Raw genomic sequence first — 20,090 nt, forward strand, 5'->3', positions numbered from 1 at the left:
AACAAAATAAAATTGGAAAAGAAGGGTTGCTATCCAGAAAGACGTGAGAGATTTGAAGTGTTAACAAAAAAAAATAACATATTATTTTTAAGTTCTCAAATCTCAACGAAAAAGAAACCTATGGATATTCAAAGGTATTATCTGATTTTAACACAAGCCTTCCTGTTTCTCCAGATCAAAATCATACTGTTAGAAACTGGCAGAATTAATAACAATAACTAATCATTCATAGTCTGTATAGATTCTTGTAATAGAAATATATTGACTTAATTGAAGAACTGGGAGAAAGATGAAAAAGAAAGCATAATAAAGATAAACAGTAAAATAAAGTTAACTGGTGAAATCCCTCCTGCACTCATGTCAAAGGCAAAATCACACATCTTCATCACACAGGTAAAATATAAATCTTCAGTTTTGTCCAGTTTTGTCCTATCCAGCACATATAAAACTAGTGAGGAGACTGAACTGCCATGTGCTCTGTGTTGAAATTAAAATGTTTGTCTTTATTATTAACATTAATATTTACTATATTAATACAGTATATTATTATTTATTATCCTATCAGCATAACTAATTACTTTTTTCTATCTTTGCAAGTTGCTAAATATTCATGCTATAATGACTTGAAAGAAGAATGCTCTCTGGCAAGCTAACTAAAATAACTGGGGATAAATCAGTAAGAGTGGAGAGAGAGGGAAGAAAAAGAACCAAAAAAATTCCAAGATCCTAATTTGAATTTATTTTTCTATGCAACATCCGCAGATCATTTTTTCAACAGTACATAATTATACTGAATCAATTAATATAAGTATCACGCAAAATAAAGACCAGTCACTGCCCCCATGATAGTATTTTGATGAACATCCAATGTTCACCCCTTACTACTTTTTCTGTGCATTCATCCCTCTTATTCAGTTGGTTTTTTGTTGTCGTGGTTTGGTTTGGTGTTGTTTTGAGGTTTTTGGAGTTTTTTGTTTATTTGTTTGTTTGGGTGGTTTGTTTTGTTTTGGAAATATTATCACAGGAAGTTCTTTAGTATACTAAATACCATAAACAGATTAGGTACCCTGACAGATAATAGCTTTTAAAGGCCCATAAAATAACTGGAGGGGTACAAAACTGCTCTGGTGGTTTCACTTTCCATCCCTGACTGAGCCTCTTCCTTCATTGTGAATTGTCAGCAATGCAAACCGTGAAAACTCATCTTGTTCTTTATAAGCAAGCGGTCAGGCCCTCAGATACTGAACTGGAACTTAAAAACAGGAGCAGATAGTATCAAAAGGGAAATAACTCAATATAACCTTTACAGTTCTGCAGTCCTGAGTCAAATTTGTATTTGGGCATTGTTCTAAAGAGAGATAAAAATGTCTCATATTAATTCCTTCTTCTTTCTTTGTTATGTTTTTCCACTCTAACAACTCCTCGAGCAACCAAAGTTTATGGCAGGGAATACACCGGCCTCATAACATGAAGAGCTTTCCTCTTCTGGCAGACATTGTCTGTTCAGTTTTAAACCAAGAACTTTACTGCAGCTGCTAAATGCAGGATGTCCACAAAGGGGATGAACCTGGCTGAAGAAAAGCCAGGAGGAGACAGTAGATGTTTTACCAAACTTATGTTACTCAACTTAATTTGACCTTGAATATTTTCCAAGTGCAACAACTTGTTTCATACTGTACTCAGTTTGGCAAGGTAATTGGAATGGAATCATTTAGAGTTTCAGCTACGTAACTAGCTAATGGGGCAGTTGAAGTTGCCCTTTATCAGTTCATACATTTGTGTTAACTAATTTAGAATGTATTTGTAGAAGAAACGGGTTCTAATGTGTTTGATTCACTCTGAAATGAGCTGTACTGAAAAATAATTTTATTTTGTGGAAAATACTCCACTGTTCCGGTATTGATAAGCTTGAGTTGGACACTCCAACACCAACTAATTTCTTGGTAGAATGGTGTACTTAATAAAAAGATGAGACAAGAGGAAGAAAATACATTCTTGCTAGTGCAAAAAGCTGAGGATCTGCTTACCAGCACTGTCACCACACGCAGAACCACTCCTCGCATGTTATTCTCCAACTTTCTGTCTGTTAGTGACCCATTCAGACCAGTGACAGGATTCCAGCAGCCGAGCTAAAAGAGAAAACATAAATAATTTCCTCATTGCCCATAAAAGTTTGCTAATCATTCCTCTCAGGTGGCTTTAAGCAGAAACATATGTAATAAACAGAACCACCCTCTGGCATCAAGGGGATGGAAAACCAGGGAAGGGCTTGTGCGCAGATTAATCTTTAAATTGAAAATTAAGCAATTAGAGATATCAGTTTGCACTTTTAAATACCAGTGTGCAATGGATGACAGTATCCAGGATTTGGGGTTATATGCATTGCTTTAGAAGAGCTCAGGAAGGACTTCTACATTACCGAAAAACATTTAAAAAGTACTATGGCTGTAACAATACTTCTACCTTACTTTCAGTTATACATTAATGAAAGAAATAATAGCTACCATAATTTTAGCATGCTGTCAGCTTCAGCCCATCTTTCCTAGTGGAACTCTGACAGAAGGAATTACACTAGTTTTAATTAAAGCTTATACTACTACTAATTGCTAATGAAACAGCGGTGATTTAAATCCAGGTTAAAAACCACATTTAAAGATGACTGAAAGATCATCAGATAAGCAGATCACAATATTGAGAAAGAAATGCAATAGATAATGCAGAAAAGAAATTCAGCTATGGCATTGTTTGCATTGGTGTTATAGTATTTCTTGGGCTTCTGTCAATGGAAGCTTTTGCTCAGGAATCTCTTTAACTGTCTTTCAATCTGAGCTTAGTAGATAGTGACTTGTAATTTAGCTTTTCTGAAAATATAACTTGCCTACATTTTTATATGTTGGTAGATGCTTATCTTGGGTACAGAGAAACAAATCCATCAATCACATATCCCTTAGCATCACATACAAACATAACCAGTTTTGGTTTTGAAATTCATTACCCCACTCAGCTGGCCTGTACAATTACCAGTATTAAATCCAAAACCCAAAAGAAAGACAATGACTGACTTCAGAGGACTTTGAAGTAGAGTCTTAATTATGGCCAGTGCCTGTGTAAAGCTGTTACACAGTCAAAGAAATAGACACCTGCAAGTACAAGTTCTTGCTCTGAATTGCCTTCTCCATGGACCTTGCATGAAGTCTTTCCAGGGCTGCTCATCCTCTGACTCAGTAGCTACCCTAAGCCTCTAAACCCAGGTGGTTTTCATGTCCCTATTTAAAGGAACAAAAGGTCTTGCTCCCTCTGAAAAACCAAGATTGACATCAGCACGTTCCTGCTGGGTCCAGTGGCCTCTACTAAGACTACTCTCTTGGAGAATTCAATCCTGTAGAGAAATATAAACTGTAAAACACCTAAAACATTTATGCAATTTGACACAGAGTCACAGAAATGGTAATCTCAAACCATCTGAAAGGGTCTGTAAAGAAGGGGACTACCTTTGCTGACTGTGCTAGAACAGAAATTCACAGAAATCATTATTTTCAGTTCTTCATGTGAAAAGTCTCTCTATATGTGTTTCAGAGATCTTTCAAAGTGAAACAGAAAACAAGGAACAAACTTTAAGTAAACATATTTAACAATTTCATAAATGGATAATTTGAAATATTTGTATTCTTCAATACAGCCATTACTTTAGAGCAACTTCCAAATTTTTTAATTTCAATATATTCATATAAATTCTTTGAAGATACCTCCTTAAGAAATGAGTGTCTCAAAAAGTATAGAACACAAGCTTTCTGCAATGATATAGAAGTTAGATTTGACTCAATGATCTCAAGGGTCTTTTCCAATTTAAATGATTCCATAATTCTATGTAACCCAAAAGAAGATGGCCTTAAAACGATGAAGTAATTTCTCTCTGCCATTTTCAGAAGCACTCAGAGCTGTCCTAATTCTTGCCATTTTGAAGACAAGGTTATACTACAGTCAGAGAATGAGCAAGGATAATGATGAGTAATAACTGAATCAAGGATCTACTGGATTCAGAAAACCATCAGAAATCATTGAAAGCAGCGACAGGATACAAGGAGGAATAAAAGTATGAGGCATCATATTAATTACTCATCTTTCCAATACCTATTTCTAAATAAAAGTACAAATAATCACTTCTTGGTTTCCTCACTTCATGTTCCTATCTGATCACAAAGACCATCAACAAATCACACTAGCCATCTCTGCTTCCTCTGTACCTCCACGGTGTATCTGTTCACACATGTTCACAGTGGTATGGATGGACTGCTGACATGTTCCAGGTCCTCATCACTACTCTGGCAGAGCAACACCTTGAGATGAATAACCTAATTGCTGAAGTGTATTACCTGCAATAATGCAGTGAAATGTAGCAAATGTACTTGAATATGTGCACTGTACACTGTATGTGATGAACCACTGCCGTCCTATAAAGCAAAACATTTGACAGTCTATGTTTTCCATACTGAAAATATTGAAAACAGCATTCAAGTTCAGAAGAAAACTGCATTAAATTAATTTGGCGATTGTCATTCTTAGTCACACAAAGAAACTAATTAGAGCTTAGATCCAATTAGCATATCCAAATGTGCTGGATGTATAATTACTGCAGAAATGGTGCTGCTTTTGCCAGAATTAAAACCCAAGGAAGTTACTGAAGAGCCTTTGTATGCTTTTGAGGTTAAAGTCCATTTTTAATTATGTACATTATTGTGCACGTATTTATATAATTAAATTTTTAGCCCGACCCATTCTACCTTTTTAAGGATAAAAAACCCCACCAACATAAGTGATTCCTGGAAATTCAGCATAGCACTGATTTTCCTTTAAAAAGGCACTTTTTACTTTCAATTATTGTTCATTTAATTTTCCATTCAATTGTTCCTTTACGCAGCACAGTCATGGCAAAGACAAATGTGCAGTGTCTTGCCAACAAAGTTGAAATTGATTTTGAGTGGGAGCTGCTTACTGTTATTGGGAGAAAACAAATCAACATTTATTGATGACAATTTGAGCTTGTCATTGCAGCATGGAGCAAATGTAACTATTGCTGAAGCAGCGAGATGGGGGTGATATGAAGCTATCTCTTCAGCTTTATGTCTCACTTAACTGCTTCTGCAAAACATTTGCTGTTTCTGCATTTACTTCCTTTTTCTTTTGTCCTGTCTCTGATAGTTCAAGTGAGAGAACAGATCAGACACCAACAGAATCTCACATTAACTCTGGTGGATTTCTGTCGATTGGTGATGAGAACTCTCTATTGGGCCCAGTACTTGTCATCTTTATACCATATGAACTTTGTCATTTATAGTGCTTTGTGCTTCTGTTGTCGTTTCTTTCATTTATTCTAATGACAACTTTCCTTCTGCTAGATTTGATATAATATGATGAAGACGGAAAAGTTGTCAGTCTTCTATTTCCTTTGATATCTAATTTACGACCTCTTTCTGGTCATCCCACCTCTCAGTCGGTTATCCCCATTGTCATCATTACTGGAATGGGCCTTGCTCTCCTGTTTTGCTGGCAGAGCTGAAAATTTACCTCTCTTCTTTATTAGAAATTTTTGCCTATATAAACAATGCATTAAGGAAGGTCTTCAATTTGTATATCAATATTAAAATAGGAAAAATCTATTTCATGTGTATTTGCAATTTCCAGGCATTGATTTATAGGGAACTTGGAACGCTAAAATCTATATTGCCTTTATGACAGAGCTTACAGCTAGTTTTTCTCCCCTACTTCCTATGAAATCAGTGAACTCTGAAGAATAATTGAGAGCTTTTCCTTTCATTTCTGGCAGAGTAAAAAGCAGATTAAAACTGTGTCAATTAATCAAGAAAAATAAATTGGCCTGGTATGATCACAGTTGAGGACAATCACAGAAAATAAGTAAAACCCAAATACTGATAAAAATGCATAACTTAAGTGCTTGTCACTACATCAAAGCATAGAGTGTTCTGTTACTTCAATTAATACAGGAAATATACAGGAACCGGTTCATCCAGCATTGCAGTGCAACCACCTCTGAACTCAGACTGCATCACAGCAATACTACTAACAGTCAAGAGCAGAAAACACTCTAGAGAAGCTGCAGTGGAAATCTGAAAGATAAAACAATGTTACATCTGCAATTGAAATCTATAAGGACACCGGGATTAGTGACTCCTTTTTCCTTTATTTCCCTCGCATTTAAAGAAACAAAACAAACAAACAAACAAATAAAACCCAAAAGAACAATATCTTGGGTTTAGTATGGACAGCCTGACAAAACATTTCCAGTGGAAATGCCCACCACAGAGCACTGTTGAGGAGCTGTTCCATTAGCAGCTTGTAGAGAGCTGGGTATTCACAGAAATACCAGCCTCCTTGCCACATATTCTTCACAAACTCCTTCCTCAATTTTCACCCAGGTCCAATCTACTTTAAGAACTGACTTTTTCCAAGATGTGACTTCAACAGAAGAAATGTGCGTCAATAATCCCCTTTTCCATTCCAAAGCATAATAATTCACACAAATGAAAAAGACACCACGAAGCTGTCATGAAACAGCACGCAGCTAGAAGATTCTGAATTCCCAGGGGTGTTGGGAAGACTCAAAATAAGATGCACAAAAAAAAAAAAAAGATTAAAAAAAAGGGTTTAGATAAACTTCAAGTAGGACAACATAGAAATTGTTTTGCAAAGAGTATCTCATGCGTTTGTCAGCTGTTGTTTAATAGGACCAACAGTAACTGGGAAATCAGAGACTAAACCCTATCTACAGAAGAAACACTGTAAAAGAGATCATTCAGTTGTCAATCTGACACTGTCAGTTATGTAAAATTTAGTCAGACACTCTGTCACCTGGCTAAAAAGTCCTTTCAGTTCAGCTCTCTACCCAGCAAACAACAGTTGGTCAACCAAATCTGCAAAAATTCTGATGGCCAGAGATTTACTAAGGGCCTTTGCACCCTTGGACTTGATTAAAGAATCAAGGATCAGTTTTGTTCTTTACACCAATTTCCTAATACAATTGGTTAGCAGGAAAGTTTTCTGTGTTTACCTGCTACCTTCATTGGAGCCTAGGTAATAGTAAGCAAATAATAAGGTGTTAAAATCAATAGAAAATACTGTGTTCAACAAATTGGATAATGTATAGCAGCACTTGTTTCTCCTACATTCTTTGTGGTGCAATCTATATAGTTCTGTGCATTCAGTAATTATTTTGTACAGTATGTTTTATTGCTTTAATTTGTCTCTGGACTAGAAGGAATGCCTGCCCCTGGAGTTGCCCTGTTATTTTCAAGCTGTTAGGAGAATTTGAATACCCAAATTTAGTTTTATATCCATAGGGCTAAGGGTTATATTGCAGCAGGCAAGGTGGGCTATTTGTTTTATTAACTGATCACAGACACAAGTGCAAGTGACCTAACCAAGAATTTCTTTCCTCAAAACCAAAGCACATGGCAGAATAAGGCTGCACAGAGTTAATAAAATATTTTGCTTTGGGTGCTGCCTAAATTTCCTTTTCTTATTGAACTGAAATAAAGAAGATAATGGAAAGTTACCTGCTGGTAACCTGCTGTTTGTTTGCCTACTAGCTCCTGACTCAATGTTTTCTCAAGGACCCACATTGATGCCAGAAGTTTTAATTGGATGTTTTAGACCACTGACAAATGTTGAATATATGAGGAAAACAGGATAGACTCCATAGCTGTTCTCACACTGCATGCTCTGCTCACAAAGCTCATACTGAGTGCTTAGGCCAAGCTTCTAGAGGATCACTAATGGTATGATTTTTGAAATGTATAGTAAATCACCACGTCTCAAAGAAAATGAACCATTTCCCCAAGCCAGTGGTGTCATTCTAATGACCTCTCACTTTTCCCCTGCTTCATCTCTAGCTTACTTTCTCTATTATTACTTTCCCTTTCATTTGAAATTTGGTGGTTTTAATTTATCATTTCCCACTTCTAAGTGTCATCTCTTTTATCTTTGGAAAACACCCCTTTTCCTTATTTAGTCCTCTCTGTGAATTCAGTGCTCCCAGCAGCTCCCTAACCTGTGGTTATCTTCCTCTTTCCTATATTGCCATTCTCTGTGCACTCTGAGTGTACTTTCTTTCCTCTTTACTTTTTTTTCCCTTGATCTTCCTTGCTGTTTCCTGAGCCTTTTTAAATTTTTTTTTGGTTTTGTTTGTTTAGGGTTTGGGTTGGTCAAGGGACCTCACTTTTTACTTCATCCAGCTTTGACTCATCTTTCAAATCACTTTGGGTCTTTTCCCCATTCTCTTTACCCTTGGATCTCATTTTCTCGCAGTCAGTCCCCTCAGGAAAACTTCCCTCCAACTCCTCCTTCTCCTATTGTGTTATGAGGGAGATGGGACTTAACAAAATAAATTACTGTATAGCCATGCTTCTTTTGCTTTCACCTTTCATGTTTTTTTTTCCACTCCTGTCCCCTGACATCCTTACACAACTCTGAAGAAAAGGCCTAGAAGAGGATAATAATGAGTCAGATGGTGATCTCTTTTCCCACTGTCTCCATATTTCAGTTAAAGTCAAATACTCAGAAAAGCCTGTTTTTTGACCCAATACTGACCTCCCCCCTTTGCTATTAAAGTTCTTCATACTCCCAGAGTAAAACTCATAAATATCACTTTCACTTCACACTGAAACCTTGCTGTCTGAATTATTTCAGGGAAATTGATAATACCAAGCAAGTTCAGGTTTACGTACAGTTTAAATACACCACTTTGATTTTTAATTGCAAATTCTTGTCTCCTTTCTCATTAAGTATATTAAAGAGTTTAAAAGGATTTATTTTATCCAAGTCAGGTAACATCTGAAAAACCCCAAAAACCTTAAAATCAGGTTTTATAATGGAACTTGGTCCATTTTTCAACCACTACATCTTTATGAAATCAAAAAGAAAAATACTCCAGGTTACTATTCCAGTTTGTATTAGGTCACAATATATAAGCTTTTCATATCATAGTAAATCCTTTCATCAAACCTATTCAATGACAAACAATGAAAAATATTGTTTTCCACTGTGTTGCATGAAGCTCCCTTTCTACTGATAGCAAGAAAACACACACGGCACATTTCAGCTTCTCATCAGTTTCCTGGGAGTATACAAATATTCTTCAGCAGACTGCCAGCTTTCCCTTCAGCTTAGGAAGGTGCTTTTGCAAGATTTGAATTTTCAGAAAGGTTTGTCAAAGTGGAATATCAACAAACCCCATTTGCTGTTGCAGGGCTCAAAAATTCTGGGGGGAGCATTCCAGAACGAAATCAAAATTGCAACAGCCCAGAACAAAACCACCAGTTTCACTTGGAGAGAAGTGAGTTTACGGAGTAGGATACTGGATAAACCCAGTCCAGTAAACCACATAAGTGAATCCTTCAGAGCAGAGTAAACTGAGCTATGCTGAATGCCCTGTTTCTGCAGCAGACTGCTGCCAGTGCTGAGCTCCTTGGGTACCTCCACACTGCATTGCAGTCAGCCCTGTGAGCACGTATTCTGAGAAGCACCTTGGCTTTTTTTTCTGCAATGAAATCTCCTTTCAATATAATCACTGAATTAGCAGTCTGAGAGTCGGTTTTTGAAGTAAATCCACATGGAGAATTGTGTACTGGATTCATCACTCTCCAAGAAAAAGAAAGGCTCGTGTATAGTTCCACCCCAGGAGCTGCAATAGCAGAAGCAGTGGTACAAGTAGTGATTATACTAAATCAATCTGTGTTTATTTTAAAGGCAGTTGACAGGGAACATGTGTTTAGGTATAGTACACGTGGGGCCCAATGAGGCTACAGAACATCTGGACTAATCTCAATGGCACCTCTTTAGCCCTATTTTTGAAGTGTAACAAGAATTGTCATACCATTGCTTGCACAGAAATGCATCAAGGAGCTCTACATCTAGTTATCTTTTCATATGAAGTATAATGTTATGAAGTATAATTTTTTCAGGCATAGCATATGGGAATCTCCATTTTTCTTTGGCAGGCTAAAGGATTTTAAATGAAGCAATACTTCACCACTATTTACTCAAAGGTACATTTGTTTAGTTAGTTAGCTACTGAATGCTCAATGACCAGTACTGCTGCTGTCATTTTCCTTATGAATGAAAAAAAGAGTTGCATTCACAGGAGTTGAGGAGAAGCCATATGAGGAGCAGCTGCAGTCACTTAGTTTGCTCAGCCTGGAGAAGACTGAGGGGAGACCTTATTGCAGTCTACAGCTTCCTTGAGAGAGGAAGAAGAAGGGCAAGCACTGATCTCTTCTCTGACCAGTGACAGGACATAAGGGAATGGCCTGAAGTTGTGTCATGGGAGGTTTAGGTTGGATATTAGAAGGTTCTTCACCCAGAGGGTGCTTGGGCACTGGAACAGTCTCCTCAGCTAAGTGGTCACAGCACCAAGCGTGACAGAGTTCAAGAAGTGTTTGGACAATTCTCTTGGGTGCATGGTGATGCTCTTGGGGCTGTCCTGTGCAGTGACAGGAGCTGGACTCAGTGATCCCTGTGGGTGCCTTCCAACTCAGCATATTCTGTGATTCTGTGAGTTGGGGTAAAGGGTGGGAGATGTTCCTAGAATGCACACACCATAAAAATACATGTCCTGAAAACCTTGGAAATAGAACAATCTCATTTTATATTTTACTTACACTTAGCATCTTTGGCATTGCTACATAATTCTTAACTTCAACATGAAACACAAAATAAGAAAAAGACACAGAAAAACACCTTCTTTCCTTACTCAAGGCACTGATGTACTGACATGAAAACACTACTTCCAAATCCCAGATACAAAGTCAAAGAGTGGAAGCTGTGATAAGATAGTATTTTTATCCCAAAAGCTGTGGGCCCCTGTCTCCTCGACGTGCTCAGCCTCTCATCACCGACATGACAAGCAAAGGAATTAGTATGTAGGAATTGTGAGAACAAACACCAGTGTTCAGTAAAGACAATTTCTGTATCTCTAAGTGTATTTATACCTGTCTAGAAACTGTTCAAAGTTACACAACATCAAAGTAGCTTACACTTTCTGTTGCTCAGCACAGCAGAGTTTGCCAGCTCCTTCTTAAAAGTAGTACAAAGAAAGATCTGACAAAAGTATCTCCTATTCATTCATGCTAGTGCAACATACCTCCCAAGCACAGGAGCTATGAAACAGTTGCTCACAAAGCATCAACATCAACAACTAAATATATATATATGAAAAAAAAAAAGAATAAAAAGGAAGAGAAAAAGAAATGTGGAAGCTGATGGAGCATGAGAAATTTGCATGAAAGGACAATTTAACTAATTTCCAGTTTAAATGTGCATATGTGAAGGCACTCCGGAGAGTGCCAAAAGAATGGAGAGCTTTGGTGAAAAGGGGTAAAATTGTTACTCAAATATTGCTTTCAAGTGTCTCACGACAGAGAAACTAACACAACAATGCAGCAAGAGTAGCACTAGATGACAAACTGTTTCCCATTGATTCTGCACATTCACGTGATGTTTAAATGGGAAACACAGAAGTGGAAACAATCTTTGCTTGCACATAGATCAATACTCTGTTTCTAAAATCAAGGATTTATTCTCAGTGTTGGCAGAAAAAAAGAGGTCTGCTAAGTTGGATAAGTCACTTGATGATGGGTAGTAAATCAAAGCCTCATTTTGTCACTGATATGTTAGAAAATATTACTCCAGTATAACCCATGCTGACAGGGTGGGTAGCTAGAGAGTCACTAGCTTTCAGTGCATTATGGACCAGATATTACAAGTGATTTACTGGAACATATATTTTTGAGAGTTTGGTAGTAAAGAAAACAAGATTGTGGGGTGTTTTTTCCACTCTTTCAGCACAGAGCAGCTTTCTTAGGAATCAGAACTATCAAGGAAGAAATCAAAAAACTTAGGACAGCAGTGACCAAGCAGAATATCAGTACCAGGCCACAGCCGAGAAGAAACAGTAGCTTCTTCTGAAGACTCTTTATTGACCATGATGCTTGAGGCAGTGGAGAACAGAAAGGTCAAGAGTGAGTTTGAGGAGATGGTTGTGGCCAACAACCTGGATAACAAGAAATAACTTCTTCCCACTAAATTCAACTGCAATGAGAGCAGGTGTGTTCACCTAGTGTCCTAAAGATCAGCACAGGGGCCAGGAGCATTGAGCACTGGGAAATCTGAGTTACTAGGTCATGGTCTGGTTCATACCAGGGGTTCCTCCCTCTATGGGGTCCAGATAACACTTTCTAAAATTTTTCCTGCAGATGATCTGCTGGAATACTTCCCTGTCAAGTGATCTAGCCTTAGTTGCAAAGCACAGGTTTTTTTGGCATCAGTAAACTGTTACTGAAATTACCTTTGTTCTAGAGGCCATGACAGAACTGCTATGCTGATAACGAAATGTTATACTGATAATGATCAAAAGCAGTTCTCTAACTACCAACACTATAACCTCACGTTCAGCATACACAATACATTCAGTTTCTTTCCTTTCTATATGCCACAGGGCATTTGCTACATCATTAGGTAGCAGAAAGGCTGTCCCTAAATCAGCCCCCTTCTCCTATGGCCTTCTGATGATGCCTCCAGCGAATCTTCAGAGGCATCATCACCTTACCACCAGGAAAAGCGTAATTCTGATTGCCCACTGGCTTTTCCTGGGGGAGATGTTGTAGATCAATCACAGTTGAGAGTTGGCCTGTGCAAAACCTGTTTAAGATGTCCATGTTACACTTGTGCACATTACACAGCATGCATGGCTTAAAGCAAGTTTGGAGCCCACTGTTTTTACTACTAATCAGTGTTCCACAGAAGAGGATCTAAACCCCAGAAGGATCTGTTAGTAACCAGTTCAAAGGAGTCACATAGAGTGGGTAATTCTGCATTAAAGAAACAGAGGCATGAGTGTGAGTAAATGTCGTATGCTGAAAGGAAATAAGGTTGGCAACTAAAGAAGGGCTCATATGAGTTCTATAACATTTTGCAAAAAAGTGACACATTTATATATGCCTATTATTTGTTACTGAAAAATTTAAAAAGCAACACAATAAAACAGCATTACAGCCGCAGGCTGTGTCTCTCTGGTGCATAAAAAACTTCTCTGAAAATTAGACACAAAGTTTCTAAAAAATTTTGGTAAAGTGGTAACAAATAAAATCCCTTCTGCTTTACCATCAGTTGGACAAAACCACGGGTTAAAAAATTTTGATAAGGAAAAAGCTATGTTCTGCCCACCAAGACAAATATTTTTAGTAGATTGCTCTGAATGGTTGACAGCCTGAGTGATGTTATGAACTCATTGCTCCATACAGTGCAAGTATTTGCTCTTATTATGGTAAATAAGCTTGTTGGAACAATCCACATATCATAAACATTAAATAGCAAATGATATGCTGTAGAATACCCGAAGATTTAAATAAAAGATCCTTGCAGAAAATAGTAAACCATTAGTTTAAAAGATGAATCGACACTTCTAATAAGCCCTCTCTAGAATAGCTGAATCACTAAAATACATTTTTATTACAAATGGAAATCACTGCTTTAATGACACTGGAATTCGCCACAAAAATAGATTAGCAATATATCTTAGTAATTAAAACTACAGAAACACATTATAAATCTGTCTTGCAAAGGATGAAAATTATATTTGGTAGTACACTGTATTCCCACAATAGATCCTTTTTAGCATACACAATGCTGAAATTGTGTAAAGAAACTAAGAACTTTAAGTCACTGAGAACCTTCTTAGTTTGTTATTGCAAAGATCCTTCTAAGGATCTATATTGGCATATATGGCAGTGATTATTTAACCAGTTAAGTAGTAATACTGTGCTTATAACTACAGTGTTTCTGGGATTTAATTTTAAGGGATAATACGTATTTTAAAATATGTATTTAAAAATCATCTTTCTATTTTAAAAGATCTACTACTTTTAAGAAAGGGAAAAATGTCTATCTTAATATTACATTAAGAAATCAGTAATTGGGTGCAAATTACCTTCTTGAGCACTTTACAGCTACTATATTTGCCCCGATCACTTGCTGCTTCCCACTTTCAGTAGCACCCACTTGATATGACTGTAAACTATCTGAGGTAGGAACTACATTACTGTATGCATTAGTTTCCTATATAACGGTGCTTTTTACTGTAATCATAATTAACATTAGAGACATAGCCAAAATCAAGTATTTTGTCCCCATTTTCTCCTGATTTTCAGCTCTACCTTGTTTACATTGCCTGTCTGATAGCTATCTGGCTGCTTCTCCTGTAAAGCCAATTACTGAGGGGCTGGAAATGTCCAAGCATTCTCTCTCAGTACAATCTATCTGTGAGTATGCCAGAGTCACAGCCTTTATGCTATGCTGATAAAAGTATATCAAGCTCCTTCCCATATGAGAAATTTCTTTCACTAAGAAAGTTGACTTAAAAATAGTAATATCCCTTCAAATGTTAGACAGAGTCTAAAACCAGAATCCTGGAGACCTGTTTCTCAACAGCCTCTGTGTACCACTGCATTATCTTCCAATGAACACTGAAAGCTTTTCTCTGGGGACACTAATCATCGTCCTAAGGTCAACAGCTGCACTAGAGAAGGTGTAAATATCTGCAAGACTAAAATTGCTTGTTTGAAAGCTGACTCTTGTCTGGACTACTCTTGTCTCCATTATAGTTTTGATAAGAATTTTACTGGTTTTCATAAACTTAGAAAGAAGACATTATTATTATAGTGCCAGACTTTAACACAAACTTCCCACAGTCATTTTTTGAATTTATTTTTTTATTTTTAGTATCATGGTCTTTCACTGTCAGACTAACCTCCATCTTTGCAATCCCAGGTAATATGCTGTAAGTCTCCTGTTTCAGGCTAAAGAGAAAAAGGGGGAAAAAAAGCCAAAAGAGCCTATTACCTGGTGTGGCATCTATCCATTGTCTAAAGCAGAGATGAAGGCTAATAGTCTGTCAGCATTAGTTCAGATTTAAACACTTTACTCTAGACACTTTCATTGCCTGTGTTGACATAGCTATATATTACTCATTTAACCTGCACTTCATTGCACTCCTAATATGCAATCAGGTTTTGCAAATCTGAACCTGACTATAAGGCATTTGAGGCTGGAGTCTTGGCTGGTGTAAGACAGAGTATTTTAGTGAAAATAATCCTACTAGCCTATATGAGAATCCAACTCCATCTCTACACCTGCAAATGCAACTATATTTCTTCTTAGAATAGATCCTGAATATGTCTCCATTTTTAGTACAACACCTGGGAGTTATGCTCAGCTCACTTTTCATTGCATTAAAACACTCATTAAAATGAGAATTTGTACTGTTATAAGAAATATAAATTGCCTCTATGCAAGATGCACTAAAACTAAGTGAATAATTCATCTATTTTTATATACAAATTTATTCATGGAATAATATCCTATAATAGCTCCTTTATGGAGATTACAGGCAGTTTCTCCAAAGCATTCAATAATCAGAAAGCTATGCTGGTTTATTTGCCTGGACACATTACCCTTACAAACCATCTTTTTCTCGTGATCGGTCTGTCAGGTTTCTGGCATGAACATCTGCATTTATCAATTCAATTCTTACCAGCTTCACAACCCATGAAAATACAGACCACATACTTTATAAAGAAAGTATCAACAGTAACTTAGAGTAAGCTTTACACAGCACATGATAGTCCTACTCTTAGTAACTATCATTCTGAGGTTTTAACGAATTTAAATTCCTTGAACAATCAGAAATAAGTCCCTATGTAAACAAGCTATTGTAAGTTTGAGCCTGACACCAGAACATGTCTGGCTGTTTTGTGATTTTTTAAAGATAGATTTGAAAATTCAGAATACTATATTAAACTATAAAATATTCACTACTGTCCTTCTCCTTAAGCTAATGGGATTCCTAATTTTCTCACTTCAGTAGCTAGGAAAATTTCCTCAATATGTCTTTCTGTTACTTCTTATATGCTCTTTCCCTGATGAAAACAAGGTTTAAGTCACTCCAAGAGATCTATTCCTACCTTTAATGCACTGGTATTTTTTATTTCCACCTCCAGAAACGTACATTAGGTTCCTATCTCTTTTGAAAAACATTCTCTAATCAGCCCAGCCAATTCCTGTGCTAATTATCACTATGCTCAGAATGACTATGCTAAATAGATAAATTTAACATATAGAACATATATTATTTTGAATTGTATAGGCTTCTGTCTCCCTGCTCACGTGTAAGTGTCATTGTAGCTTTGCTGGTGTAATTCTATGAACAGGATAGGCTTGTAAAGAGAAGTAATATCTTCCATTAGACCAAGAAATATAGCCAGGGGAGAGAGCAAGCTTTGAGCCCAGAAATCTAATGAAAGTCCTCTGGGACAAAAACCTTTCTTGTTTTTCTTCCAGCTGTATTATTTGGTCTTATAAAAGATATAACCTTTTCCCTGTAGGCCTGACTATCCTCGGCTATAATAGATTACTTAGGATGGAGATAGGTCAAAAAAGGAGTTGTAGAACAACAAATCAAAATGCCAAAAACACAGTTAAGGAAGGCAAAACCATGGCATAGATAAAGAGCAAAGTCCTTACATAGAATAGTCTGCCTGACAGTCCTGAAGATGGTCTCTTCAACCTCAACACCATGATAGGATTTCTTGCCAAGATTACTACCTCTAGACCAAAACACAATGATCAGCCTTTTGGAGAGAGTGCACAGGTCAGTTGCTAATGGGCACACTGTCAGCTACCTGCAGAAAGCAGGCAGGAAACTGGATGCTACTCAAGTGATGTACTGTGCATCTAGGAGGTTTAAGGATATGATGGTACTGAAAGAAGGGCTCCTCATGCATATCTGTAGCAAAAGAAAGGCTATGGAAAGTACAGGCTTGCTGATCCATGGGCAGGGGACCCGGAGACAACAAGCATAGAAAGAGATGAGGAACATGCTTTCTTTGCCTGAATCAAGGTTTGTTCCCAGGCTTTTCAGCTCCTGCATCTTTTGTCAGAGTCTGGGGGAATCAAGTACTACCCATGACACAGGAAAATCAATGAGGATATGCTTAAATAAGAAAATGAGTTCATGGGACTCATGGGATATAATTGATAGGGTTGAAGGAGATATAAAACTCTGATGTTTGAAAGGTCATAGTGAATGGAAAAAGGCAAACATTACACCTATCTTGAAAATGTAAAAGAAAGAGGACCCAGTGAAGCAGACTGGCCAATGCAACCTCAGTTCTTTGAGGGATTATGAAGCCCTTTCCATCTGAAGGTGATGCTCTCTGGGGATCAAGGCAGGACATTTTATCCATGTGCTTCACAGGGAGTTGATGCCTTTGAAATGGGAAAGCAAACTTCCGTAAGTGAAGGGAAGAAAAATGGTGGAGATTTTAAAACCTCTCCTTCATCGAAGCAATTTCTATCTGTATCATACATCAAAACAATCCTCTTTTCCTGTAAGGCTGATCCTTTAAATCCATCATATCAATTAATCCAGATTGCTCTTTATAGTAGACAAATCTGCAAGTTTTATCAATGATGGTTGTCTAGTTTCTTGAAGATTGATAACAATATTTAAAAGGAAAACAAGTCAATTTTCTTGAATATGAATACACCTCAGAATTATTAGCAGCTGTGATACACAATCATAGCATAAATTGATGTATTCCCAGAAAGACATACTAGATGGGGGTTTAATCAGAATTTATTAAGGTCACCCTACAATTTGTGCTGTGAAGCATCATTTTTTTGTTTGCTTGATTTGGCAATTTGAACTACACAGGGTGAAGATTTCCATACCAGAAGTCAGCTCAGGAAAAATAAACTATCATGAATCATACAAACGTATCATTGGAATTACAAAAGATGGTGTTCAAATAAATTGGTAATTTTCTAATTTTTGAGTTGTAGTCAATCTTGGAAATGTTTTTAACTCCTTTTTATTTGTTAAGTGACAATACAGTAGGAAGTGTTTTAGCATAACTTCTACCGAGTTTCCCTCCAATTTTTCTACTTGTTTAACACTTTCTAGCTGGAAGAGTTCCAGATTTTGTCTAGGACTGACTTTTTTTTTTAAACTAGGGCAAAATTTTTCCAACTCTGCAAAAGAAAGATTTCAGGAAAAAATTCTCAAAACTAAAAAGAAAAATCTAAAGGTGTCATGACCTACTTTTAATGCTATTTGCAACAGGAAGCTCAATTCAGCAAGGAAACAGTCTGTGAAAACTTTGCATGTGGTAGCTTAACCACTTCTGAGATAGGAAAACAATTCAGTTCACAATTTTCACTTTTATACCATCCTACAAGTCAAGTGTTACATGATCATGGTAATATCTGGTTCAGACAATTTTTTAAATCTTACTAATATGCCTCTTCTTGACAGACTAAGACAGAAGTCCTAATTCACAGCTCAGAACACTAGAATTAGAGCTTTAGAATTTAACAGGCTTTTTAGAGATTGTTTTTAATCATTACACAAAAGGCACTTTTAAGAGAATTAGCACTAGCATTGAAAACCTGAAATTTCCAGTGGACCACATGAAGTTGTTTCTGACAGCTCAGATAATGGCTTGCTACTCATCAGTCATAAAAAAATAGTAACGCACAACACTGTTTTTTGGATTTGGTTTCTGCTGTTACTTCTTTGATAAAATAATTCTTTGAGCTTCAGGAATGGTTGTTTGTTCTTTAAAGAACTCTTTTTTTTTAGTACAGCACAGGGTTCTCATGTAAAATACCTAAGGAAAAATGTCTCTTTGAATAGGATAAAATTGCCTGCTCTAAGGTAGGTTTGACTCAGTGACTTGCAATTTCTTGAGGCTTCAGGCTGGCTATTTTATTCTAACTCAAACTCTCCCTCTTTGAAATCAATCATAGATGTGTATCATAATTTGAATTAATACCTTAAAAAACAACAACACACTCTTCCTTAAGTGTAGAAGAACAAAAGGTAAACCAAATTTTGACACTGAAGAAATAATATCTTTTCCATTCTTTAGCTAGTAGAGAAATCATATTAAAATTTCTTTTTCAAACAGGTGCCTTTCACTCAGGTCCCAAACCAAAGACTCTCATCAGGAACTGATGAAAGGCTACTGACTTCAGACAACTCTGAATCAGAATTCTTTGGCTTAGATGCTCAGCCCCATTTTTATTTTGCTCTTCTCAAGTTCTAAAGGAATGTGGCTGAAAAATTCACCGTGAATGAATTATCTCATGGAATGAACTGCCCCAGTTCCTCATGATTTGTTCATAGTTTTTAGGTATTGACAGAGTTAATAAAAAACAGAATATGGCAGAGCCTCAAACCATCAGTTCAGCTTTTCACTTCTTTGACTGAATGTCTGAAACTCTTTATTACATCATCTAATAGGAGAAAGACTCTGTGGCACATCCTTGGCACAAGTACTTAGCAGAGAAATCCCATCCAAAGAGCAAAGGTGGATGGACGACTTCAAGCCACCTCCACAGCTCCCCAGCTCTGGGCTTTTTCATGGGTCTAGCAACAACACCAGCATTTCTAGCAGCCTATGGAGGCTACAAAACTACATGAAATGAAACTAATATCTGAAAATAATACTATTTTTGGAGTAACATATTGGTTTTAATTGCCACATCTCTTAGTTTTAGTATCCCTAGACAAAACACATAAGAAAGACCTTCAGCATACTGCTAGAATTTAGAAAATGAGTTAATAAGTAATGAGAGAAAAATTCCATAAGAAAAAAACAGGTGTGCAGTAGGACCACAAAGGATAGGATTAGTTGCAATACAGAAATGCTCTCACCTGAATTTTTTTTGTTAACAATGCTATAAAACCTCTAGTTACTACAGCACTACAGCACAAGACCTGGAATTCTAAAATCTAGAGGTTAATATCAGGCTTCTTGGATTTGCTTTTGCTCTTATGCCAAGCAGATCTATTTGGTATGCACTTGCTATTCACTTTCTCTGCAAAAGTTAAACAGCACGACGACGTCAACAACACAAAAAACCAAAACCCAAAAACCCCAGAAGATGACAGAAAATATACTGTGTGTCATTAGAATAATAAAATTCATTGCAGCTGCAGAAATCAGTATAGTCTGAGT

At 36.8% G+C, this 20,090-nt stretch overlaps 1 protein-coding gene across 1 annotated transcript in view; it reads right to left on the minus strand.

The window, feature by feature from the left end:
* Window positions 1-20,090, minus strand: part of GRID2 (glutamate ionotropic receptor delta type subunit 2) — a 691,727-nt gene that overhangs the window by 144,230 nt on the left and 527,407 nt on the right. Inside the window, exon 9 of the mRNA XM_018072910.2 lies at window positions 2,028-2,129. Coding sequence (XP_017928399.1) covers window positions 2,028-2,129 — 102 coding nt within the window. The remainder of the gene's footprint in view (window positions 1-2,027; window positions 2,130-20,090) is intronic.

The sequence above is a fragment of the Manacus vitellinus genome, unplaced genomic scaffold (assembly GCF_001715985.3).
Source record: "Manacus vitellinus isolate BGI_N305 unplaced genomic scaffold, ASM171598v3 scaffold_0_pilon, whole genome shotgun sequence".
In the NCBI taxonomy this organism is placed as follows: domain Eukaryota; kingdom Metazoa; phylum Chordata; class Aves; order Passeriformes; family Pipridae; genus Manacus; species Manacus vitellinus.